This window comes from Bombus affinis, chromosome 7 (assembly GCF_024516045.1).
Source record: "Bombus affinis isolate iyBomAffi1 chromosome 7, iyBomAffi1.2, whole genome shotgun sequence".
NCBI classification, from domain to species: domain Eukaryota; kingdom Metazoa; phylum Arthropoda; class Insecta; order Hymenoptera; family Apidae; genus Bombus; species Bombus affinis.
In genome coordinates, this window is record NC_066350.1 from 7530859 (window position 1) to 7557001 (window position 26143).

The 26143-nt window shown below is 43.4% G+C and overlaps 1 protein-coding gene across 4 annotated transcripts in view; it reads right to left on the reverse strand.

The window, feature by feature from the left end:
- Positions 1 to 3578: 3578 nt before the first annotated feature.
- Positions 3579 to 26143, reverse strand: part of LOC126918806 (LHFPL tetraspan subfamily member 6 protein-like) — a 35968-nt gene continuing 13403 nt past the window's right edge. The window contains exons 3-5 of one of the 4 annotated variants that reach the window (XM_050727211.1): positions 24446 to 24621; positions 15835 to 15930; positions 3579 to 14869 (exon numbers count right to left, since the gene is read on the reverse strand). In XM_050727211.1, coding sequence (XP_050583168.1) covers positions 14736 to 14869; positions 15835 to 15930; positions 24446 to 24621 — 406 coding nt within the window. In that variant the 3' untranslated portion in view covers positions 3579 to 14735. Of the gene's footprint in view, positions 14870 to 14909; positions 15108 to 15834; positions 15934 to 24445; positions 24622 to 26143 lie in introns of those variants that run through there. The other 3 variants (XM_050727210.1, XM_050727209.1, XM_050727208.1) reach the window with 3 other exon arrangements.

Sequence of the window (26143 nt, forward strand, 5' to 3'; positions counted from 1 at the left end):
GTGTTTGCATCCATATCCTTGGGGGGGGGGGGTAATCTACGAATATTATTATAAACACAGCTTAGAAAATAATCGTAAATGCTGCTTTATAATCATATAATTGAAGTTAGAAGCGTGCACATACCTTACTATTATATATAGAATGAGCAAATACCGTTTACTAATATCTTCTACACGTTTCAACAATATATTCTGCACGTTTTGCTTACGACGAAATAACAAACGCGAATGGTTTGTTGAAATAAACGAAGGTGCCACCCGTGACCATCAATAAGATAAACGGTCCATTGGGGAAGAATGTTGTCTTACATCGTCAATTTATTATTATTTTGCCATTATATACTTTGAATAATAAAAATACTCCCGTGGTGTCCTCAGCGAAACATGATTTCGGCGTGGCAGTCAAAGTGTTAATGTGGTAACCCTGCCCGGCAGCTAATTGGCAACGATAGCCAAGATCACGTGGATCGGTCGCGTTTTTATTACGAGGAAAATCTTTGCCGAGGAGGTAGCCATCGGATCGGTCGGTAATCCATGTCCGTCTGCGCTCGCTCGCCTCTTCTTCCACGTCATCCTTTCTCTCGACCTAGCTGCTTCTTATCGTGGTAGCAATTTTTTGAATGTATCGCCGCACGTCAGCCCGTTCTTTCGTTCGACGCGCTTTTTCCATGCCTGCCGCCGGGAGAAATTTATCGTCGAGCCAAAAGGAGAGCCCCGCCCGCCGATATCTCGCGACGGCAACCACACAGCGTTCGACCCTTCAAGGCGGAATCCGTAGCCCCAAGCCGAATATCAGAGACCGGCGCTACCTCAGTACGAAAATGAGAAGGTGGTTAGTGGCAGAATGTGAGTTTGATTGGTTATAGCGTCGTAAACGTACAACTGCTCGCATTAATATTCCGACACGGCACTATCTTTCGTTGCTTTGTGCAATACTCGTGGAAATATCGCGTTGCTTATTCTATGAAAATACCAGGCATTTGTTCCAGCTTCAAGGTAAACAATTTCTGCCGACGAATAACGTTTAATTGCACGGTACGTTTCGAAAGAAAAATCGTCGGAACATCGCATTAGTGTGCTTGTAAAATCTGGCAATTCTTAGCAATTGTCCGAACTCTTCGAAATAGATTTACTTTGTACACGACCGGTTCCATCGTAGTACGAAGTTACATTTCGAATCGTCAACGCCGATAGCTTGACACGCGATGAGAAGGAAAGAACTCGTAGCCGGAATGTTTCATTTGCAATTGCTTGTAGAAAAGATGCACAAATTTTGCTCGCTTCTAGGCAGCGGAAGAAGAGGTTTCGCGTGCGTCGAAGGTGGAGCGAGACAAAGCGGACGGAGAACAGCTCTTACCCCGAACGTCCTTCACTAGCCGTATTTTTAACGATCTGTGCGACGTTTGTTTTTGTCGAGTCTGATCGGACGAAGATACTTACGGAGTCGATTGTGAATAACGGGACAACGCGTATCGTATCGACGACTGGAAATGACGAAATACAGTCGCCATTCTTTTCCAGCCAACCGAGAAACGTCCAGCGTCTACTAAAGGTCGAAATATACGGCGGACAGGATGATTTACATCGCGATTAATAAAACAGATTTCCCAGCGTTCGCGTTTATCCGTGTTTTCTCGTGGCGTACGCGTGAAATTGCATAAATTTTCGCGCAAACGAAACGAAACAGAGAATAGGACACGCATAATGTAAAAATATAGGTAAAATCGGCTGGCAGGGAAATAGGAGACGGAAATCGTCGCGAGGGAAGAAGTCGCCGACAAGGAGGATCGTAAATACGTTCGCGAATGGAGTAGGACAAAGGCTTCCCCTTCGAGGATACTCTCCAAGTGTTCGAGTATTCACAAAGGGAGCGAAGAAGAGCGGCCAAGGAGCTTTCCCCTGTGGAAACCGTCGAGAGTCCATTCGGAGGTAACTCGAAGAAGAATCTCGAGTTGGAAATCCCGTTTCTCTCCTCCATTCTCTTTTTCTATCCGTCTGGAACAACCGGGTCCCCACGAGGCTCTCGAAAGCCGCGTTAAACGCGTACCGATCGGCCGCTATTCTTGCGATCGTTTTTGTTCGACGACCGCGGTCAGATTTAACGCCGCTGCCGAAAAATCGGATCGCACGTTCGGATTACCGATTGCAAAGTTGATTCTCGCGCGAAAAAACGCGTTCGTTTGTCCACCATGTTTGCGCCGTCCATTGAATGCAACGCGTCGAGGACGGATTCCAATTAAACGCGCATCGAGAATGAAAAAAAAAAGAAAAAAGGAAAAATAGAGAGAGAAAAGGAGGAAGAGAAGAGAAAAGAGGGGGCGATGACCGCGATTCAACGAAATAATAGTTGCTCTCGATCCGAGCCGATCAATGGGAAACTCTTCTCGGCGAATTTCGAAGACAATGGCCCCGACAAATGGAAAAAGTACTGGTTTTCGTGGAAACTCGCGTTAACTGGACCCTGGCTATCGGTGTGACGACGCGGCAGCCAATTAATTTCTCCCGGTTTCGAATCGAATACCTTTTGTTTCGAACGCGAACGACGCATTGTCGCGAATTAACAGCGTCTCGATCCCGTTCGATTCGTGTCGAACGCTTCACCGCGTTCTCGTTCGTTGCGGTTAGAAGCCGTTGACTTGGGCCAAGGCGCCGGGCCGACCTTGCCGCTAATTAATTCATTTCTCGCCAATTAACGATACTGGCTCGCTCCACCGAGGCTCGATCGTTTCACGTATTCGAAATTAAGCGACGATTTAAAAGAAATCGTTATTTAGGGTTTAGACTCTAGAACTGAATTCAAAGAATAGAATTTTCTTGCGCGTTATATCTATTCATACCTTCGATTTCCGCAATTTTTAGTACACGGATACCCGTATATTGTTTCAGCTAGACTTTGCTTAATAATTAAGAACACATCTTTGTTCGAACGAAAACGGTTAAAATCATCGACACGCTGTGCGATAATTCCTTAATAATTCCTGTGATAAGTCCTCACTCATCTGCGTTTAAGGATTATCGCAAATCCTGGTTTTCAACGGTTTGAATATTTTAAGCGTGTAAGCGTGACTTTGAAATTGTCTGCATTTTTTCAATAAAATTGTCGATATGTATATATATTTCAACGTCGTGTATCTTCATCAGTGTATGGAATTATTGAGATATGTATAATTTTATGTGTTAGACTAGATTAGCTGCGTAGTAGTGATACATGTATGTGAATATCAGTGTATAGAAGAATGTGTGCGCGACGTCTCGAAAATAAAGAAATGTGAACTGTTCAATCGGTTAGCTGTCTGGTAGAGAAGAAAGTGTCGAGACGCGTGCAAGTGTGTATCGATGAATATCTTTGAAATCGTTTATCAAATAAATATACAACTATTCTAATATAAATTCTAAGTGTAAATTTAGTATTTCTATACCATTATTTCGGCAATTAAAATCCAAAATTCTCAACAGGAATATTTAACCGCGGATAAATATTTCTTCGTATATTTTCGTATTCGTCGTAGTTTCGTTGTGAATGTAAGACTTTTGAAGGAAGACGCACTTCAGAGGGGCAAAGAAACCAAAAACAGACGTTCGTTTATTCCACTTTTATTATAAAATATAATAATACGTAACATTTACGCCATATCGAATATTCACGTACTATATGCATATGTATAGTATGTACAATAAGTAAAGTGCTACGCGATTCGCATTCGCGAAGATTTCGACGGGCTGTCGTCAGAAAAGATGAATTCACCCCTTGAAATACAGGGTGATGACGATAACTAGCGCCTCGTCGTACAGTTACGCAGGCCACAACTTTCAACTTCCACGTATTATGATTCTACGCATCTGCGAATATTCTCGTCGTTCAAACGCATTTGCGAGCTGCGATAAAACTCGTGAAAACGTTGAATCGTCGAACGTAGACCGTGCAGCGCGCCAGGAGCAAGTGGAAAGGGCGCGGTCGATTAAAGAACGTTTTCGCGTCGGAACGTTTGACTTTTGCCGAAAAAATATCGCCACGTTTCACGCGCCGATGATGCCTGGCCTTCGTTTTCCTCGGTCGACGGCACATCAAATGGAATTTATATCTGCGTCTGAGCAACGCGGTCGCGTTATCGTTATTTACACGTACGCTTTTCCTCCGCGGTTTTCTCGATTGGCCGTGGAACGTTCTTCGCCTCGAGTTCGTTCGAATGGCTGAATATGCAAGAGACACAAGGTGATTCTCTTATTGCCTAAACCTGCCGCGTTCTTTGACTCGTCTTCTAACTGATCGTGTTTCTCTCGAGTGTTAAAAACTTTCGCTTTCTACACAGCATCCAAGATAGGACATGAACGGTTGGAAAAATTCAGACAATCGAGTTGAGATCGTATCTGTGCTGGATTTTCGTGCCATTAAACCCTAACGGTCAAAAGATTCCGCCGTTGCATTTGCAAACATAAATTGCCGACCATAAGCTAGTACTTACGCACAGGACAGCCGTGAAGTTGACACGTGCGTGTTAACACAGCAGCTGCTATTTAATGCAAATTGTACGCTTTCCACTGTTTCCATTTTCAAAGTAATTTGTCACTAGGTCGCGGTATTACGCGCGTTTTATAGCGTAAAACGCTAAGGAAAGTAAAATTCGTTAGACTTTTTCGATGAATGTAACGCGTAAGTATTGGAATACTTGTGGCCGGCGGTGTATAAATAATTTCATCTTCGTTTTTATCTGTTTACGATCGCTGTAGTTTAGCCAATTTTTCGTCGTCTTCGAGAACACCGCGAAACAAAGTATCGATCGTTAAGGGTCAATTAATGGAAGTTAATAGAAGAGAAATTAGCATTCTACCGTCGCTATCGTTCTTCTTTCGAGTAACTCGACGAGAGTTAACCAGCAAGAAGATCATCCTGCATTTTCGTCCCACGCTAGGACACTCTGCTTGCTTTCGCAGGCGCTTGCGATGCTATTTTCTTCGCCTTTTTCCCTCTGTCTTTTTATCGTGTCTGTGAAAGGCTGGCAATTTGCATGCAAATAAGCAGCAAGGGGTCTGGGGAACGGTTACAAATCCGTCGCGATCGAGTTACCGTTTACTCGGGTCATCAAAGGGAGGCACGAGTTTGCGAAAACGATTGTGCTTTGAACAGAGTCGATCGTGATTTCGCGTTGCTGCCAACCGAAGTTAGAGCCAATGACCCTGCTGTTCTTTCCTGCCTTGTCCTTTTACATCCAGCAGAGCTTTGCAAGTTACGCAATCGCTAGGAACTCGTTTTTCTACTTCGATCCACCCCCGACCCAACTAATTGAACATCGTTTCGTCTTCGACTCTTGCTGCTGCTTCTCGTTCAAACCGACGAATTCAGAGCCAGGGGATTCGCTTTAATTATTTCACGAATCGTTAAAGCGCTTTCAGGGACATTGACGATTACGTGTAGCCTCTTATCCGGCGGATTCGCGAATTTTCGACGTACATTGGACAAGAATGGAACGCGAGGAGTGTTGCTTTGACGTGGAATTATCAAGCTGTTGGAAAAGTTCGTAGCGTAGTTGATATATCCCGTTCTGATCTGGACTATTTCGAGAAGATACACAAAAATATACGTATTCGTATATATCGTTTTAATTCGTATCCTCCTGGTTTAGTAATTTTCTAGTTTCGAACGATCATTCTGTATCCTTCAACGAATCTACGACAATCGTAACATAACGTGTCCGACTTTGCTTCACGACTCGATTCGAAGCTCTAATGTCAAATATAGACCACGTCGACCAGAGTTGCGATTTTGAGTGGTTGGCTAAGCGTAGGACGTGGTTTATGTTTCGAATTATTACGGAATAGTTCGGTTTAATTAAACTCATCGCGTCATTACCTGCGACCTGAATCGCACGAGGAGCAAACGCGCCACGAGTTTTCTCAAATTCTGCTTAAAACGAATATTTCAGAAAATCACCGGGTAATATATTTTACGTGGAAACATGGTCGGTTAATGAGCGGAAATTTGAGCAAAGTATTGCCGAATATCTTGCTAAATATCCCATCATTCAGATGACATTTAATATATCAAAAGTACAGCCAACATGTCGCCAACATACTTTGCATATTTTCCATCCACATTTGCGTATTTCACGCGTGCGCAGATCCACGTAAATATTCGCCCAGCCTGCGTAAATATTTCCGGTTTATGCCAACAATACCTTCAAATTTCTTCAAAACCTCGCCCTTAAACTCTTCCAACAGTTCCATCTTTCTGCGTCAGAATTATCTGTTTGGAGGAAATGTTTCGGCGCGTAGAAAATAGCAGCGATGCTTCGCGCTCGTTTCCGAAAGGCCGCAAAGTTAAAGTACACGCCTAGGGTAGTCGATCTAATTGTTACTATGGGTGAAAGCACGGCGAACAGTCGGCTTGGCCGAGAAACGCGGCAATGGGAGGCGAAGCGAGGCGAGACGAGACGAGACGAACGCGGCCCGACTCCATAACGCGAACAAAGGAAAATTTAATCCGCGCGCCGAGGGAAACTATTTCGAAATTGCGTTTAGTTGGCACGCGATATACGTATATCCCGATGAGGATGGTTCCACTTGCGTCTGGTTCGTACCTCACGCGTGCTACGCGCGGCACCGCGAGGAAAAACGAGGTCGCAAAATACCCCTCAGGAATTCCGATTATCGCAAGCCTTTTCGGCCGCGTTTCGTTCCCTCGTTGAAAGTTCCGTGTCGTGCGATAGGAAGGAAACACGACTTAAACCGCTGCTTTGAACCTCGAGTACGCAGGGAAAGAAGATTTCAGCTCTTCCCTTCAGATTCCATTTATCGACGTTCGATTCTGTTTTATATTTCATGGAAATTTCTCTGCGTTATCGGTGATTGTGAAAATATCGTTTGGTAACGTTTTACAGGCATTGCACGAAGTAATAGAAACACCTCTTATATTTTATATTATATATGTCGGAGATGAAAGGACATCGGGGCCTTTCTTTTGGAATTTTTGGGAAGACCCTCAATTCTTTAGTTTAGACTTTTTATTATAGCTGTACTTAAATAATAAAACTTAGAAGTAGTTGTTTATGATTTAATCCGATTATGTTTGCCCGAGATTTATGACAGTAGGCGTGGGCTCGAAGTGATACAACTGGTCGCTAAACGTAACCATGGTCACGGGATAGACGTTTTTACCTAACAGAAATATGGTGTAGTTGTATAGCTCTCTTTAAAAATATAGTTGATCCGAGAAATACAAAGAGATACAGAATATATAAGTGCAGTTCCACTTGGACTGATAGAGTTAGTTGAGTTCTATTTGTACTGTGGACAAGTAAGTTGAGTTACACTTGAATTGTGGACCAGTAAGTTCAGTTCGACTTAGACTTTGAAAGAAAGCGCATTTGCTATCCCGTCGACCGTGGGTTCGTTATTGGACCTAAGATCATTGTCATTAGCATCTCGAGTATCTAATCGTCACTATTCATATTTGTACCAGTAAATATTATTCATATTATATAACAACAATGGCCAATCCAAATGAGATCCAGATTCGTTACACGACCCTAACAGCAATGAGAACTGGACATATGCAGGGTGGTTGGTAACTGGTGGTACAAGCGAAAAGGGAGTGATTCTACGCGAAAAAAGAAGTCGAAAATATAGAATAAAAATTTTTCGTTTGAGGGGTTTTGTTTTCGAGGAAATCGACTTTGAATTTTCGCTCGGTACGCATGCACTTTATCACGACTCGTTATAACGAATCTCACTGTAGATCGTTGTCTCGATGGATATTATCGCAGTTTAAGTTTGTTTTTGTCGTAACGGAAAATTAGGAATACATAATGAAATAATATGAAGTAATCATAAAGTTTATTATTACAAAAATTGCTGAAAATTGCACATACTTCTGCTCTTCTAATTAAATTTCTATGAATACTTTCTAAGTCGATTTTCTCGAAAACAAAGCCTCAAACGAAAAATTTTTATTCTATATTTTCGACTTCTTTTTTCGCGTAGAATCACCCCCTTTCCGCTTGTACCACCAGTTACCAACCACCCTGTATATACGACGTATAAGGGGTGTTTCCATTATTTTGTTCAAACCCCGTACGTAGTATCGGCACGTTGACTGCGGCACGAATATAATGACAGACAGAAGGAAGTTTACGAAATAAGAAACACGAGGAGACGCTGTAATTTTACGAAGCGGACCTATGGATTTACTAAGAGCAACGAATAAATGTAATATGACTGTTATTGACGCTATAAACAATTTCTAATACAACGTTACTGAAATCCATAGGGTGAGACAACTTTCTGTTATCCGCTACTCGTATACTTTGCTGTGGGAGTGATGATAGATCAAAGTACACTATATCGTAATACCGAATTTTTGCAAAATATTATACTTTTTTCTGACAATGTCGTCAAATCATTGTTCGATATCCCAAATCCAGACATTTATCATAGCTTGATCGTTCGCGAAAATTTGATAAAACGTAGACCCTCGATAGCTACTGTCGCAGTCGACGTTTTAATTTATGTTTTTTCCCTGAAGGAGACTAAAGCGCAATAAAGTACAAAACACGACAAAATTAACGTTTTATCGAATAATTCCACATGCGTTTCAGTCTGCCTGAATAGAGGACACGCAATGTGGGTCGCGAAACGTGGAGCAAGGACAAACACAAGCTTGTGTTCTCGCAACAGGTCGCGGATCGTTGGAAATCGAAGGGAAAATTCGATCGCGAGCGCACGAACAAGGATCGAGGATCGGTAAGCCGCAACGTATCGCGGCATCCTCGAGGCGTAAACTCTTAAGCGAACGAGTCGCCCGACTTTTGCTTCATCCGACTTTCGTCGATAACTCGCCGCGGGATATCCGGGCTTTGGCTACTCTCGTTTTTCTCCGTGTATCCCGCGTTCCAATGCACGTCGTGGCATACACGTCGCGAATAGTAACGGTAATCTTCTCTCTTTCCTCGTCTCGCGCTTTTGGTTTACTCGCGTGGTCGCTATCGGAGATCGTTCGATGGAAAAGTCAATAGGTACGTCGGCACACACCGACGTCGACCCTGTGCATCGGACTGGAACGAAAGTCGCGCTCGTTTCTCTCTTAATGGAACTCCGCCCGATGCGGTGGCTTTATATAAACGCAAACTCGTACCTTTTCGCTAGCAGCCGCGGCTCGTTTTTCCGTTGCACATTCGCGGAGATCCGAACGATGGCTGAACTTTAGTCGCCGATCGATACGCTGATCGATCGGACTCTTCGGGCGAGATTTTCTACGGGCGTCGGACGTTTACGTCCGATGCTTATGGTTAGAGCGAATTCGTGTTCCGACAGATCGTCGTTCCATCAAGCACGTACACGAAGGAATTAAATACGTAGACAGCGAATGCTCCTACGAATGTATTTTAAAAAGTGGACCGATAAACGGAACACTGTTTTGTAACATTTGTAATTATAAATTGCAAAGAGTATCGTACTTCCGATATTTCGCATGTTTTCCTATGTTATACGCGCTATGTGTACCGTGTACGTTTGCACGAAATTAAATCTCCGAAAAATGTATAAAAATCCGCGGTCTACCTGCACGCGCATAACGCAGAATCTTACTTCATCGTTCTAAAAAATGTAGTAACCGAGGAAAATTTGGGTCACGGACGTGCACGTTGACGTGGCGGTCAACGCGTTAAACACTCACACGTCGGACGCTTATCCGTAGAAAATCCAACCTTTCGACCCTCGTTTCTCGTGTCCCGATAGCTCGATCGGTCACGAGAACAGACTCTCTGCCTCTCGCCGCTTTCGTGTCCCTGGCTCACGACTAAGCACTGTGCGAGGTGTTCTTCGGTGATTCGTTCGCGGAGCGGAGAGAAACGATTCTGTGCGAGAATGCCGAAAGTCGATAAGAGGTAAAAAGGGGATCGTGAGAAGAAAGATAGCAAGAAGAGGAAATCGTGCGAGAGACACAGCCTCGTGGACAAGTCTGGATTTAGAAGGGAAGTTTGCCTGGATCCTGGGGCCTGATTCGGACAGCTCGAACCGAAGATGTCGATCGATCGCTCAGCGGTCCTCCTTGTTCCTGGCGAAGAGGTAACCGTGTTCAGCCCACCGAGAGAAACTGTCCTCGAGAAAATGGCGGGGAAGGGTGAACCGAAAGAGGGCGGCGAAAGGGACGTTAAAAATGGGAAATCGAGCGTAATAATTTCCACGGGGTGTAACGGCGTAACGCCGAGGACACGTTGCGACGTATGTTGGTCGAACGGCTGGAGGACGAAGAAAGCGCAGAGTCGAGGACAAGGAGCGAAAAGAGAAAAACTCGAAGCGGACCAACCCGACGTGTACCTCGTTCGATTGTTTCACTTCCTGACTCTTCTTTTACACCGGTTCCTCGCATCCTCGTACGGTAAATCTTTCGTCGGCGGTCGCTCTTCTTCGGTGTTTCCGCGCGAACAACTTTCGCGTTAACGCGACGAGGAAACACCGCAATTGATTCCTCCGACGATAGGAACGAGAAGCGCTGAAGTTTTGACGTTTTAAATTTAGGTTAGAATCGCCGCGCGATACCGTCTGCCTCGATTACCATTTAAATTACTGTTCGTTTAAACCGCTCCGCCGAGTTTCATATACTTTCCGCGTTACGCTAAGGAAATACAGATTCGCGTTCGAAACACTCCGTAGCAAGTTTGCGCGCTTCCACGACCGTTTCTTGCGAATACAATCTTCTCGATGTTATTTTAATAAGAAGACGGTAGTCTCTGTGGATTCATCGTGAAATGAACGTCGCGCGACTATACAGGGTATTCCAAAAAGTTGCGGTTGAATTTCGAGAGCACGTAGCATTTGTGAAAACAGGCAAGAAGGTCTTAAGAAACATGGATATAAATCGTAACCGGTTTCGAAGTTGCAAGGCGTATTTTCAATTGTAAAATTCACGACGTTTCGAATAAAACGGTAGTTTCTAGGAAAGTTGCGCGTTGCCGAGCTCGCGCTAGAATGCTAGAACAGCGGTGTAGGCACGATGGTAGTCCGCTTTGCAATTAGTCCACGCCTGTCGTTAACGAGGCTAAGGAATGGTAGGAAAAAGCACGGACGAGCGAGTCACGGTTTTACAGTTACGTTTTCCGTCTAGCGGTGCACTCGAAAATTTCGTGTCTCGTTTCGCACAAAGCGGAGCAGAGAGAAAGAAACAAGGCGCGGATGGGGCGAGAGACGACCAGGGGAGGTGAAAAAGCGGACAGAAACAGAGACCGTGGCTTTTAGCGATTTTATGACATTTTTCAAAGGCGCCGTTGTTTTTGCCGCGGCCGGAAAATCGCGTAACACGTGACCTCCCATCGAGTTCTCTTTTTCCGCTCTCTTTACGTCACTTTTCCCTTTCTCGCGGCCTCCACTGTTTTGCAAGGACCAACGCGTAATATACGCTTTAACACTCTCGTACGGTTTTGTACGAGTTTCGTTTGCACGGAAAAGTCAAAACGTCCGTGGAATTCAAAGATTTGGAGACTGAACGTTGATTTGGCCACGCATTCGGTCCGTCGAACCGCGACGAATCCAATGTTCCATGGTCCCGGATCGACCACGAATGAAGCTTACGCGAGAACGCGACCGCGAGAAACCGACGATGCGTGGAACCAGAACGAGCCGGCCCCCACGCCTCTTCGAGCATCGCGGATTTAATCCACACAATGCGAACCGGCTTCGTGAAACGCCGCGTTCGAGGGTACCTGCTCGAAAATCCGCCAGGAAAATCAAACTCCCAACAGCTGTCCTCCCCCTGGCTCCCGTCGTTTCTTCTCTCTCCCCCTTTCCCCCCTTTTTTCCTTTTCGGTCGCATAATTTTAATTGCGGCGAACCGCGATTCGACGAGCGCCTTCCATGCAAATTAGGAAAGAGGTCGATGGCGCGTCGTGATTCGTTCTTTTCACTGGACCGGCTGAATCGAGCCACCTAACCCTTTTGTTAGCGCACAGCTAACGAGCTCCGGCATAGAATTTCGAACGCGGCTCGAGTATCGTTGACGTATCAGCCGTCGTTCGATTTTTCCAATTTTCCCATATACTCCTCATCGATAATCGGTGGCGGCGAATCGCGCCATCGCTCGACCAAATTTACTTACCGCGATCGCTCGAAACAACGAGGATTAAACGTGGAAAGTTTAGTCTTTCGAATGGCGAACTCGCGAACTAAGGCGGAGTGAAAAAGGCAACGCAGCGTGACTATTGCCTTATCCAGCCCCGAGATGAGTGAATTCGCTGGAGAAACAAACGAAAGCTGGATACAAAGGTGGATACGAAACGCCCTGAAGCAAACTCCGAGCTAGTAGCATTCGAATACCAAATATCAAATGCTGGTCATAAAGAACATAGGCGAGAGGAGTTTGCTTTCGACAATGAACAGGTGTCTAGAGATTGCGTTACCTGTCTAAAGTATTCTTGCTACTCGGAACGTCTCCTTTTTCGTCGGAGCCTGGCTAAGCTCCGATACGGATCAGCGATCTTTCATCGCGCGTAGATGCAACGGGTACCGTAGTAAACGACACGTAAAAAGATAGAGAATTTCCAATTAAAGCGTCGTGGTAGGACGAAAATTGTCTATCGTCTATGGTCTCCTGCGCGAGAGAGCAACGCTCCGATGGCCTGATCGATAATTTCCCTATTTTTGCATAGAACCTACGAAACAAAACTGCTTCGTATAAAGTTGCGCTACAACTCGCTACTAGCCGTCGAAGTACAGAAACCAAATTACATGAAATTGGCAATTCGCGTTAACTCGTCTCTTCCTAAGGAGAGGAACAGCCGTGCCATCGGATCTAGAAAGCAAAGTCGTTTCACGCGACCGCGTTGTCACTGATTCTAGCTAAGGTTTGACTTGCCTGATGGAAATTAATCGCTGTCTGCGACGCCGAGGAGCGCTGCAAAGTCAGGTCGTGCGCGCGTAATTTAATTTAGCCGCGACGGCTGGATCGTAACGCGAAACGATTCGTTCAAATACGCGAGAATCTCGCGTGGTCTAACGCTGCCAGAAGCTTCGCATCGATTAGCAAACTAGGCTCGCTCCCTGCTGCATTTGCCTCTTCAGTCGTATTCAGCTTTATTCCTCGATGAATCTTCTTGGAATTTCTCTTCCTTGAAACAGACCGTAGACGATGTTCTTGCATTCCACGCACCTACGTTTTTTCTTCTTTTCTTTTTGTTTTTTTTTTTTTTTTTTTTTTTTATAGCGAAACTTTTTTAACGGCGGGAGGGGGCGGTATCGATAGGGTGTCGAGGCGAACCGTCTAACACGGTTCGGAAACCAGGAACGAAAACACCGTCCGGTGGAGCAAACGCTATGCTATACACATAAAAATTACCTTTAAATGACCAAGATCATTCACGAATTTTTCATTGACGAATATCTCGACATTGAGCTTCAACGATGCTATGCACGCGTTAATCGGATTGAAATCGTCGCCAGTGTTTTCGTCGACTTTCGATTTTGTCAACGTTGTGCATTCACCGTCAACTATATTCTTCTTACAAACGACGCAGTCTCTGATAAAAAATATGTTTAAGAAATTATCACGAGACGAAGCGTTACGGAAGAAACAAAAATAAAACACTGTCGTATTATTCGAGTGCTGACTAACGACGACGCTAGCGTTGATAATTTGCACACCGTTGACGAAACTCGATGTCGATTACGATTTTGTCGATAGCTTCAACTTGTCGGTCAGTGCACATGGTTTACGAAGTTTGATGCAGGCGAAATACCGTCGATAAAAAAACGTTGTCGATCGACAAGACGATCGGTGGTCGTTTCAAGGTAATTCCGTAATCATTCGTTCGTAAGTAAAGTGCGAGACGCGTTAAGATAGGATTTCCTATAAGCGTCCATCGTGTCTAATGCAAATGTAACGGTTGAAAATTATTTAGAAGCACAGTAGAAGCTCGTTTCTCAACAGGGGAATGCGTTAGTTCGGATAACCGAGCAATTCTAGCGATAAAGTTTGAGAAAAGACACCTCGTCTGACTAGTTCGAACGATACAAGTTGATATTCGGGAATTGTGGCGAAGCAGTGGTTTCGGTATCCTGTTCAACTATTTCTTCTTCGAAATTGGGAATTTAGTTTGCAACATAAATGATCGCGTACAGTCGTTGTAAGAATGCGCGTACGATTAAAATTATATTCGGTCGAATAACAAAGTGCGACTTTAAAAACGCTATTTTTTAAATTTACTCTAGAATTTATCCTATTATTCATCTTCTGGCAACGAACGAATGAATTCACAAAATTTACTTGTTTCTTGAGAATCGAATAATGAAGATACCTAATAACATAATCGATCGTTTAGCTTGCGAGAGGGTCGTACGTGAAGCTGAGCGTCAACTCGTTCGTGCAAACGAAATTCTACTGTACGTTACGCTTTTGTCTGTCATATTCTTCTTCGTTGTATTATAATACAAGCATGTTACACCGATAGGAAATCTGTCTGCGTGTAAATGTTGCGTTCGACCGAAAGACGCGTAAATGCGTCCGACGCTAATAAGAAATCCCAGCTTTAGACAGACGCCGAGATCGACGCAGTCGCGCACAAGCGTGTGACGTGTGATGTGTGACATGTGGTGTGTGGTGTGTGACGTGTGGTGGCGTACCCAGGTGAACGCAGAGGCTCGTGGTGGTTTCTCGATGCTCGTCCGGTTCACGATCAACAGACTGTGACGAAAGAGAGGGTGGTCGTCTTCGGCGAGGCATAGGCGTGAATCGATTGGGAATATCTCGATTGTCAAATGCGCAGAGGATCGGTGTGTGGGTTGGATGACTTGTGTCGTGCGGCGCAGAAGCTCAATCCGAAGCACAGCATTAATAGCGCCACCGAGCCTACCAGCAGGTGGCTCGACCATGACACGGAACACTTTCCTGAAACAGATGCAATACGTCTGTCAGCGGAATCGCGTGTACCACGAACTTCTCACCTGTCATATCGACCTGTGACTCGAAATCGTGCAGCATCTCGTCGTTATCGGATTCACGATTTCTGCTAAATTATTCCATCGATCATCGTCCGTACGATTTTCGTGCGCGCTGCCATCCACTACACGAACGTCGTACGCTGTGTTTCTTCTTTCGGACAGATTCAAAGCTTCCTTGAACGAGGCTGAGCAAAATTTGGAAAGCAATTCGCTACGAAATTTGTCGGTAAAATAATAGAAATTGTTCGCCACGAACTGGTCTCTTTAACGTGGAGTCGATGCTCTCCGAGAAATTGCTTGGTCGACCGGATGATTTCGTCGTGCTCAATCGTCCCCTATTTCTTCTCCTTTTCCAGAATCGAAGTTCTCTTAAACAAGAGTGAGCAAATTTGAAAGGAGAAACGATTTGCTTGTTCGGGAAGGAGAACAAGCCGAGTCTGATGGTTTTTCGAGCGGCGTACAATCGACGAGTTAACCAGCGCAGAAATTTTCTCGGCGAGCGTCGATCGCAGGTAGCTTAAATCAAGAGAAAATCAAGAGTTACTCGTTGTAGACGTGGCTCGTAGTTTCGCGAGGTTACAGACGCCATAAGTCTGCGGCAGCTTACGTAAGCTGGTCCAGGAATGGCTGCGGGTCAGCGCCGCGCCGACTCGCCACCTAAATGTGCAAACTTCCAAGAACCTCGTTACATTTGTAAGAGTAATAATCCCGAGATGTAGCGCAGTGTGACGTTGCTCTTTCTATACCTCGTTACAGGTAGAATCGCGCCTAACGACACCGCTCTAACGTTCGCAGCCGCGTTTTCAACAATGGAGCTTGTTGCTGGAAATCGAGTCAAGATTGGCGACGTCGATCGACGACGAGTCGAAGAGCGTGCGATTCCTTGGAAAAAAGTTTGACGTCGGTACTCACCGAGATTGTATACATTGGCGCTCTTCCCGCAGGACTCCTGTACCTCCCGATTGTCCCATCCTATAGGATACATCACCAGGCCGCCGCATATCATCACTGCTGTAACGAGAAAATGGTACAAGATGCATGATAATAAGTTAACCCTTGCCACTAAACGATTTAGCGTGTGGAAAGTGTGGGAAATTAATTCGGTGAAGTTACAGATTCGATCGATCAGTACCGAGCTATCAGGCAACCATATTCCACTAAATTTTAGTGCCCGCACACTAATTTACCGAATTACTCGCCACTCGACCAAATTACTCGACGTGTCTGTGCGAGGCTTCGCTGGATTCGCCGGATCTTCAATTTTAATTTAACTCTTAATTACAGGCCATTTGTCTGCCAGAGGAAGGAATGAGAGGATTCCGAAGTAGTATCATACAGTGCATTATTGGGTTCGATCCTTTAACGCACAGATGTTTCTACATTTACCAAAAATCCACGATTAATGGATGGAAATTAATGTTGTTTTGCGGTAGCAGAAACCGAGTGAGAGTCCTGGCAGTAGCGGATCAGCTAAATGAATTATTAAATTTATACATATTAAAACGTTGGACGCCCGCTATAAATCGAGCATCCCACGAGGTGAAAATTCGTAGTCGCTACAGGTCATCGAATAACGGCATACTTGAATGGACGGTAACAATTATGTTTTCTTTCTCCTAATACAAACACAGTTAACATTGTTTTACAAACAATTGTTAAATTGAAACCGTTGCAATTACTAGTACTGCAAACAGCCATTGTTGGTTAATGTAGTATAAACGTGTATTATTTCTATCGTAATTACGCATATCGTTTCTTAAATAATCGAAACATCGATATATCAAATCTTGGGAAACTTTTAATTATTGTGTCGATAAAATGGTAGCTCTGTTGTTAATAGGCGAATAGGTGAAATTCGTAATTTACATGAAAAAACAATTAGACCGATACGGTACGTTTCTTATATTTTATATTTTCACCATCGCTGGTTGTACACTCGACCATTAACTAACCGGAAACTAGCCAGGTACACATATTTTCATATCGACGGCAAATTTTCCAACTCAATTTTCTCCGAAACGAAGCGTCGCACGACAGATTTTCTACGTATTTTTGATTCGCCTTTTCACCACTGGAACACTCCGCGTATTTATTAATCGTTTATTTCTTTTTAACAAAATGTATTTCGGTCAGAAAATTTCATATGGAACCGAACTATCGTGACTCTATTCATCATAACTAACCGCGTTTACGTATAACGAAATATTACGACTGTATCAAGTTAACGGGGTGATCGTATCGATTGAAAAGTTTGAAATAAAGTTTGAAAGGTTCAGGATGATAAAATAGGTCTGAAAGCGGCGGTAAAAATTAATAAACCGCATTTTCGATGTTAATTCGAACAAATATAAATTTCACGATTCTCGAATAGACTGTCAACCCGATATCCACTCAAGAGTTGAACCCGGTACTTTTTCGTACTCGGTGGGTACATCAGCTGGTAGATGGTTGGAATTTCAGGTATCCTCAGCATCCCTGCTTTCTGTTACCGCGAAATCGAGCCGGTAATTCGAGCCTCGTTTCGGTTTACGTGATTCGAGTAAATAGAGCCTGCGATCCGCGGTCAACCACGCGATTCTCTTTTAATCTCTTTCCTTCCCTGTTCCCTGCCCTTTGACCTCGCCGTGGCTGCGTTCTCGTTTCGTCGCGAGCGAGACGACCAAGCTGACGGTATTTCGAACGGCCGGCCAATCGTCCTCGGTATCGACGGACTTTTCCCCGAGAGGAACGATAAAATTGCAAATTTAGGCAGCAACGCGGGCGAAATTTACAATTCGATAGCGAGAGAACGTTGGAAATCGATGGAGATTAAAATCGGATATGGCTGCCGGCGAGCTAATAAATAATATTACTATTCGTGCGTATTACGGTTTTCCACGAGTTTGTTAATAATAACAAGCGAGGTCGGTGATACGCGATGGAAAGGCGTTTTAAAGTCAACGAGACGAGAGTAGCGTACGATGCACGGCGCATGACGCATGCTGCGCGACCAACGAGAAAATGAAACGTGTCAACGTTCCAAAGAAGAATGATATTCGAGTAATATCCGTTTTCTTTGTGGACAGTTCGTTGTCTAGATGTTTCCTGGTGAAACGTCGTGTTTTCCCGTTGCCTCGCAGACAGTAGACGTTCCTCTATTAACTTTTTTTTTTCTACGTGCTGTCGTTCTATCTCTCTCGAACACGTTTTCGCCTTGTCATTCTCTTCTTATTCATCGAATAGCTGTTACGACCGATGACTAATCCGCAAGGATGGCTGGACGATCTAGAAATGTTGACGATGTGCATCGATCGAAACTATACGTTCGAGATACACGAAATGAAGTTGAAACGCGTTCGATTAAGAATTAACCCGATTAATCGTCAAATTTTCGAAAAAATCCCCTTCCCACTTATTTCGTCATATAATAGGAAAAACTTGCTGCCTATTTTCCACCCCTATACATAACCGACAATTAGACGAATAAGCGTGCACCTACACGACGACTTTCCAAGCACGATTTTCTCGAAAATGAAGCCTCCGACGCAACTGTGTTATTCTTGATTTTCATCTTATTTTAAGCTATAGAATTTCCCGGACACGGCTTGTACCACGAATTTAGTTGTATAAACCGTAGGAGCACACGGTACGCTTCCGCATGAATTTTAAACCTTACCAGACATTATGAGATCTATTATAACGTTGAACGCGATTCATCTAGCTTCAAAGTTTGTGAAACTGAAAGATAGACATCTCTGCGTATCCGAGGTAAAACTCGCCACAAAATCTAGCGTAAATCCGCGAATCAATTTACCGGTAAGGAGTAGTACGGAGCGCGGGTCCGTCGGAGATGCTGGCACAAAACCTATTGTGCAGTCTATTACGCAAGCTATTCTGCAAGCCTGTGTCGAACTTATTACGAAACTTGTTACGAATCGTGTTACCAAGCTCATTGTCGAGAAACGACGCGAGACGCCGTGCGTTATCACGAACCCAACGCGAGATGATTGTCTGGCTAATGTTAATTACAGGCTACGTTCGCCTGCGGATGTCGAGCGGAGTTCGCCCTGCGTCAATCCGCTCGATCAGATTTTTCTCACGATACCGCACACCACGATCGCGGTTATTGTTTTCAGTTTTTCGTTGGACGGTGGCAGACCGCGAAGCGGGGAGTACAAGAAAAAAGAGTGGGACATAGCCTGATAAAGAGAAAGGGAGAGAAGAAACGAAAGATGAGGAAAGTAAATTTGCACCGTGGTGAATCACCTAAAGAGGATTGCACTATATGTTATAAAAGCTTCGCCTTACGTTTATTACCGATCGATGGGACGCAACGGAGCTCGACACTGTTCTTGTTAAGGACACGTACCGGATGTACGATGGAGGTCGAGGACAATGCTGCTCTTGAGAAGAATCGTAGCAATGTCTGCTTCGCATTGTAGTCAGCGCTAGATTCATCGTTTCTTGCAACTGTCTTCAAGGGTCGGATATACAGCGATATACCGAGCCCCATTTATAAGCATTAGAACGATTTTATACAAGATGCGATAGTTGGACTGTTGAGGTTATTCGATGTATAAAGAGAGAAACGCGCGGATAAATTGTAAGGTAGAAAATATATTTTAACGCGTTGACTGCCACGACACCCATATTTGGGTGTCGCTTATTTGACTACTTGGGATCTACTACTTTGACTACTTAAGGATCGTTGTAGGTATTTAAAAAGTTATTCCATAATAATAAAACTGTTGAATTGTTCTAAAAGTAATGCGAACATGGTTTATTAAAATATTATTTAGAATGTAAAACTTTGAAGCATTCTATACATAACTGAGGTTGGTTGGGACAATTTGGACAATAAGTTGTTGTTTTCTTCGAATTCTTTTGTGCCTTTTTCGGTTCATTCGATGTCTTTTATTTGCATAACATAGTTTTGCATGCGCATCTAATTCTTCTTCCGGGATCATTTTTCCGAACGGCGATATTATGCTGACTCCGTCGAAGACAAGGATTCTTTGTATTTTCAGATAACCCTAATAATTTTGCAACTAATAATTGTCCAAATATTCTAATATTTATATTCTCCCTTGTTGCAATTTTGTAAACCGCCAAAGCGTTTACAACAATTCCCAAAAGGAGTCGAATGCCAAGTTTTCTGTACCATTTGATTCCTTTTCTAATTGTAGTGGCATAAAAAGCCATTTGGTCGAAATAATCTATACCACACTTTCCTTCATTATATTCAATAAAAGCTAGTGGTTTTAATGTTGCAAACAAACGAAACGAAAGATCATTCTTAAGACCACCACATGAGCGACTCGCATTACTAAAATAGCGATGGGAGCACCTAGCAGAGAACGTTTGATACTGCTGGCACGCGTGACCTGACGGAGATTTCTTTGAAAACACGCGTGGCAGTCAACGTATTATTACAGAAGTATAAGTATGAGGCGTGTATGGCGTTATGTTGTCGTCGGTGATAGTAGTAGTTGCTGGCTGTAGATGTCGCTGCTGGGGCACTGCTAATTATTCTTTATTTTGATGCGTGGTAGAAAAATAGGATCACGGGCGCCGGGAATCGAACCCGGGTCCCGAACGTTCGAAACCTAGAGCGCTAACCACTTCGCTACCGTGTCCGTTGCTTAGTTAGTGTCGTGTAGCGGTATTTGTTGTCGAGTGCCGCTACAAGTATAAGTAGGAATGTAATTTAAGCTGGTCCAGATCCGCACGCTGGCAGTGTTACCCTATAACTAAAAACCTCGAAGCCAACGTCGCCTGTCTACTGTTTATGGTCTGCCTTCGTCTTTTGTCTATACGCTGTCGATGGCTTCAGTGCTTGAGAAAACTAAAAAGACCAGATGTAGAGTTTTCTTAGAAATGGTGAGCGCTTCAACATGGACCAAATTATGGAAGAAACCTTTTAACCCTTTCGCTTCGAGCGCCGCTTATAGGCGGCGACCACATGACGAATGCTGGGTTCGGCACACCATAATATCAGGCATACACCAGTATCATCTGTAGTCAATAATACATTTTGTCGTTATCGGCAGAACATTTTCTGTTGATTTTACCGATATATTGGATTAATCACTTCTTAAATTTACTCATTGTGATAAGAAACATCAAAACGTTCCACGCAATATATTTTAAACATCCAAACGATCGTATAGTGTTTCGTGCTAAAAAGTCTGTTAAATCAATTGACAGTGAAACGATATCTCATATACGGTTCTTACAAGAATTATTGTTATAATCCTTAGAGTGCTGAATACTTGCGACCTATGCGGACCGTATGGACGGCGCGCGTCTAGCGCTGACGATCGCTGTGAACGGAATACTTTTTCGTTAGACTGAACTCTGTTGATTGACTATTCGAAGCGCAAATCGTAATAAGTTATAGTAATTCTTTTGCACGAGATTAAATGATTGAAGAGCGTTATTTTTTAGTATTAATTATTTATTATAAACATTGAAATTTATAATTAACTAGAATTTGGGTAATAAACTAAAAAACAATAAACTAGAAAACTAAATTTAGTAAATATAACACGAGTTAATAATTCAGTTGTGTGTGCAAAATTTCAAAACAATTATCGATACATAATCCGACATCGCATTTTCTGCATTCTCTTATTTTTCACACAAACAACACATTTTCTTCTTGATAATTAGATGCGACTGTCTACGAAACAGGTAGACGATTGTTATAACCAGGCATTATTGGCATTTGTTTACTAAGAAATGCATTTATATTTATCTCACACAAACGTAATAGTATTACTTCTGCGTAGGTGTTCGGAAAAATTGCCAAACGTACATATGCGTCCTTAGTCCATGCCGGGCACTTACTTACTTAAAACGCATATATGTGTCCTTAGTCCATACCGATAGCTTTTACCAGACGCATATATGCACCCATAGCACTCTAAGGGTTTTAAGACTTAGGAAAACGTATATACAGCAACCACGCACACTGTGCGCATTTCTGGAGCGCGCCTCCTTTCAGTGACAGTACTTCGGCGGACTGGACTGTCGAAGCGAAAGGGCTAAACGATCAAAACTTTGCATAGGTAGAGTGAAAGAGGGACGCTATTCGTTAAGGATTACCTACATATATCGTCCTCGACGATATTTTGCGGAAACTTCAATAATGTTACAATATTATTTATAATCAGCAAGCGTTTCGATACTTGCGTAAACCTCAATTACGTACAACTATCGTAGTTAGAATCAAGTGGAATCGCGATCCTTTGAATACTGGGAACATGTCCAACTAAATACTTCAAACCTCGAATGGCTCTAATCTTCTGTTTTCTCACTTTCCGTTACGTGCTTCATTTTTCAAGCTCGCTTATAGCGATTGCTGTAAGTGGAGCCTTATTGCTACATAAAACTAGACGAACCACCAATGTTGGAGGCAACAACTCTACTATTCTTTGCCTCTTCGCCGAAAATTCGACTTGCCTAGTTGCTCGTCACGTGCACGCGCTTCATCGAGGAAACTCATTTACCCGTTGCAGCATCGCAAGATTCACGCCCTCGAAACGCCGCAGATATTTGACGCGCAGCGAAAAGATATTTGCTCGGTTTCCCTCGGAAACAGCTTCCTCCGCAGCGTCGAGCCCGATACTCCTGGCAATAAAGTCCGCGGGAAAGAACGCCGTTCATTGTTCGTTGCGGTGGTGCTCGAGATTAAAAACCAGCATCCGGTCGACTGGCGGTGGCCGCGCGAGTTTTACGATAATGAAAGCGAACCGGCCGCGCTACAACCGCCCGTGAACGTGTTACACGCGCCTGCCACCGTTCGAAACGATCGGCCACGAGATGACTCGGCTCTCGGCCGTTTCCATCGCTCGACACGCTGCTTTCAATTTCCCGCGAATACTTTCCAGCTTCCATTGATCCGCGAAAACGGCAAACGGCCGACTCGAGCAAGCTTTATCCGCCGCTTCAAGAGCGCGGAATGTAATCGTCCGATGCGACCACCGCTCGCGTACCGCTTCCAACGACGCGTTCCGCTCGATAGTCAGCTAAACGAAAGCGAAGATGCTCCGCGAGAGGGAATAAATGTGGAATTGTTTCGAGAAACTGGAGCGAACGGGACACGGGTTTCGTTCAACTGTAACTGCTAGAGCTACGTATCTATCACGAATTGCACGGTTGCACAGTGTCTCGTTGCTTTATTTTCGCTTACCTCTCGTTGATTTCAAGGAATGTCTAGGTGCGAATGATTCTGCAACAGCGTACAACGATTGGCTGTGGATGATAGATTCTTTTGCGTTCGCTTTGTATCGGTATAATAAATACGAAATTCCAAGCATCTCCATTTATGGGAACGTTCGAACGATCAATATCGTTGTCAGTATTTAAGGTCGTCAACGTCATCGAACGTAAGAGGTCCTCTAGACGATCTATATATATTATCCGTGCGATAAACTTAGGAGGAGACGTCACAATCGTTGGGTCATTGATTTTGATAAACCTTTTTCTGACAAATTTAGAGCAAAAACAAGCCGACCCGTATTCTGTCGTCCTTTCTTTCTTTTTGGTAAATTCTAGTTATTTAACAAAGATATTAAATATATTCAGTCCATGTTGTGGAAACAATAAATTCCTATTAATTCCGATCACAAACAGATGTTGGTTAATTTAATAGAATTTTTATAGATCACGATGGAAATTGTTCATCCACGTTGAACTTTATTCCACCATATTGTACAGGCTATTGGTAATGCTGTGACGCTGCTTTTACCGCCAGGCAAAAATACATTCTTTAATTTATCATCGATTATTTGCAGTATTTTTTAAAGACACGATTAAATACTCTTGGTGCACGACAAAATTCAATTGAAATTTCCCAGATAACGCGAGGAGAGCAATGCGCTCTTGTAACGCGTCGCTTTTCATCGAACGTTCGTTTTGTCGAAAATACTAGTATTTTTCGTATTTTTACGATATGTAGTACTCTATATATCGTAAATAATATAACGCAATTACAACAGATTAAAAAAAGATAGACAAAGGGGAAAAATTAATGAAAGCGATGAAAAAATTATTGAAAAATAAAATATCGTACAAAAATATAGAAATGGATCTATAAAAAAACAAATAGAAAGGAAAAATACAAAACAACACAATTATCGATCACAAAGGGCATTTGAAATTTAGAGATCAAGGAATCACTAAAATGTTAAATATTTTACCAAATAACGAATATTCCCAAAAACCACCGAATATGGGACGGCATATTTTTGTTTTACATCCGACAGGAAAAGTTTTATCAAAACCGATGACCCAACGACCGTGGCGTCTCCTTATTGGTCGTTGTATCGTCCAAACGAAATAATAATTTCTCTTCGTGGAAATTTCATAAATCTTTACGATTTACCCTAAACGTAATTTCTACGTAACTCTATGTTCCTATGAAGGACCTAGTTTTAAAGATTAAAGTCAATGCGGCGTCCATATCTCGACTGTGACAGCGAGCAAAGTGGTAGAAGGTAGAACGAGACGCAAGAGAAGAAAAGTCGGAAAAAGTACTCACCAGCGAGCAACTGCAGGGAGCCCAGGACTCTGGTGTGTTTAGGCGTTTTCAGTATGTGCGGCAGGAAGCTGGTGACAGCGGCTAGCAGGGTGAGCGCGCCGATCAGCGCGATCGCGACACCGATTCCCATGGTGACGGTGCTCGCCTGCCACCAAGCGCTCGGAATGTCCCAAAAGCTAAAATCAAATATTGTCTCTATTGTAACGTTGCACGGCGTTCTCGTTAAACTGCATTGTTGACAAAATTCCGAGAAAATTGAATTTCAAGTTGTAAATTAACGGGCCGAGCACCGGGGGCGTAACTTTGATTTAAAGCTAAACTCGATTTTCCCGCCGGTTTCCCCCTCTCTACCCTCACCACCCCCTTCCCCTAACGCTAGTATGCACGGTTGCGGTCATTCATTTGTCGTCGCGTTAATTGCAATTGTCGGATCAAATCTGACCTCAGGATACGGAGATCGCTGCCTGAAACGAGTTCAATTATTTTTTTTACCGTTACCTAACGTTCGTGAAATTGGCCGGTCAAAGCGAACGGATGTTAAAAATTTCGAAACCGGACGAAATAAAAAGCTTATCCAGCCAACCACGCCACAGTCGACGAACCATCGCGAAAATTTCTGCCCGCGTGCGTTGCGTCGCAAGCTCGCACTGACTTCCGCTCTGTTTTGCGTTCGTACTGAAAGACGTGGGTTCCGACAATAGCGACGATTAACGTATTCAATGTTCGCTGATGCAGTGGCTGACTGGTTCGAAATATGCGCCATAATTTTGTTTCTTGTTCTTCCACACGACATATTTCATGGTACGGTAATATTGTAGATATTTGTTATAAACATCAACTGTCTGCTGTTCTATCCGCGACTGTATATTTCTTAGACCGTAAGTCGATGGTAGAAATACTTTAAAATACATTTTCCCATCTTTTTGATAAAAAAGAGACACGATGCTCTAAGATCAGGATTGGTAAAATAAAATTTGAATTTTTAAATAAATTGACCGAAGTGTAATCGAGATGCAATTACCGGGCTAAAGGGAAAGACTATTCTGTTGCGTGGAAAATTGATTCGCGGATATCCGTGAATCTGATTGCAATATAATCTCTGTAGATGCTATAAACATGTATGGTATAATAATCACAGTATTTAGCTAAGTACACAAATAAAAACTGTTCATTAACATCGTACGGCGCACTACACGGTACATTGCAGCGAGACCTTTCTTCCACTTTCAAGTATTTTCACTGTGTTTTTATGTTTTGCACGTACCTTGCACCTGTTTTTCACGCGTTTGTTTACCTTTTGTAGGTAGAATACTCGTAGAAAAATATGCCACTCGTTCCGAACCAGTTGCTGCTAAGCGAGTGCTACCATATTTACTTATTTCAAAATCAGTCAACGTGCTATGCACGTCACTCGCGCCTTAGAAGCATATTAAAACTGACGTGCATAATTTCTCTTCTCGGTGCAAGAGTTTAAGAAGAACGCGCCGGCATACGACGCTTTAAAACGTCTATCTAAAACGGAACAAACGTCTGTCCAGGTCTCACCCTTTTAATTACTTTACTTTCGCAGCAATACAAACTCGCATAAATAGCCGCATCCTGAAAGTAAAAAAATGATAAAAATTACAGCTTCTTTTAGGTGGCGAAACCGTTTTAAAACGCTATGCTTCGGGCTAATGTCTTCTTTCATCGACTTAT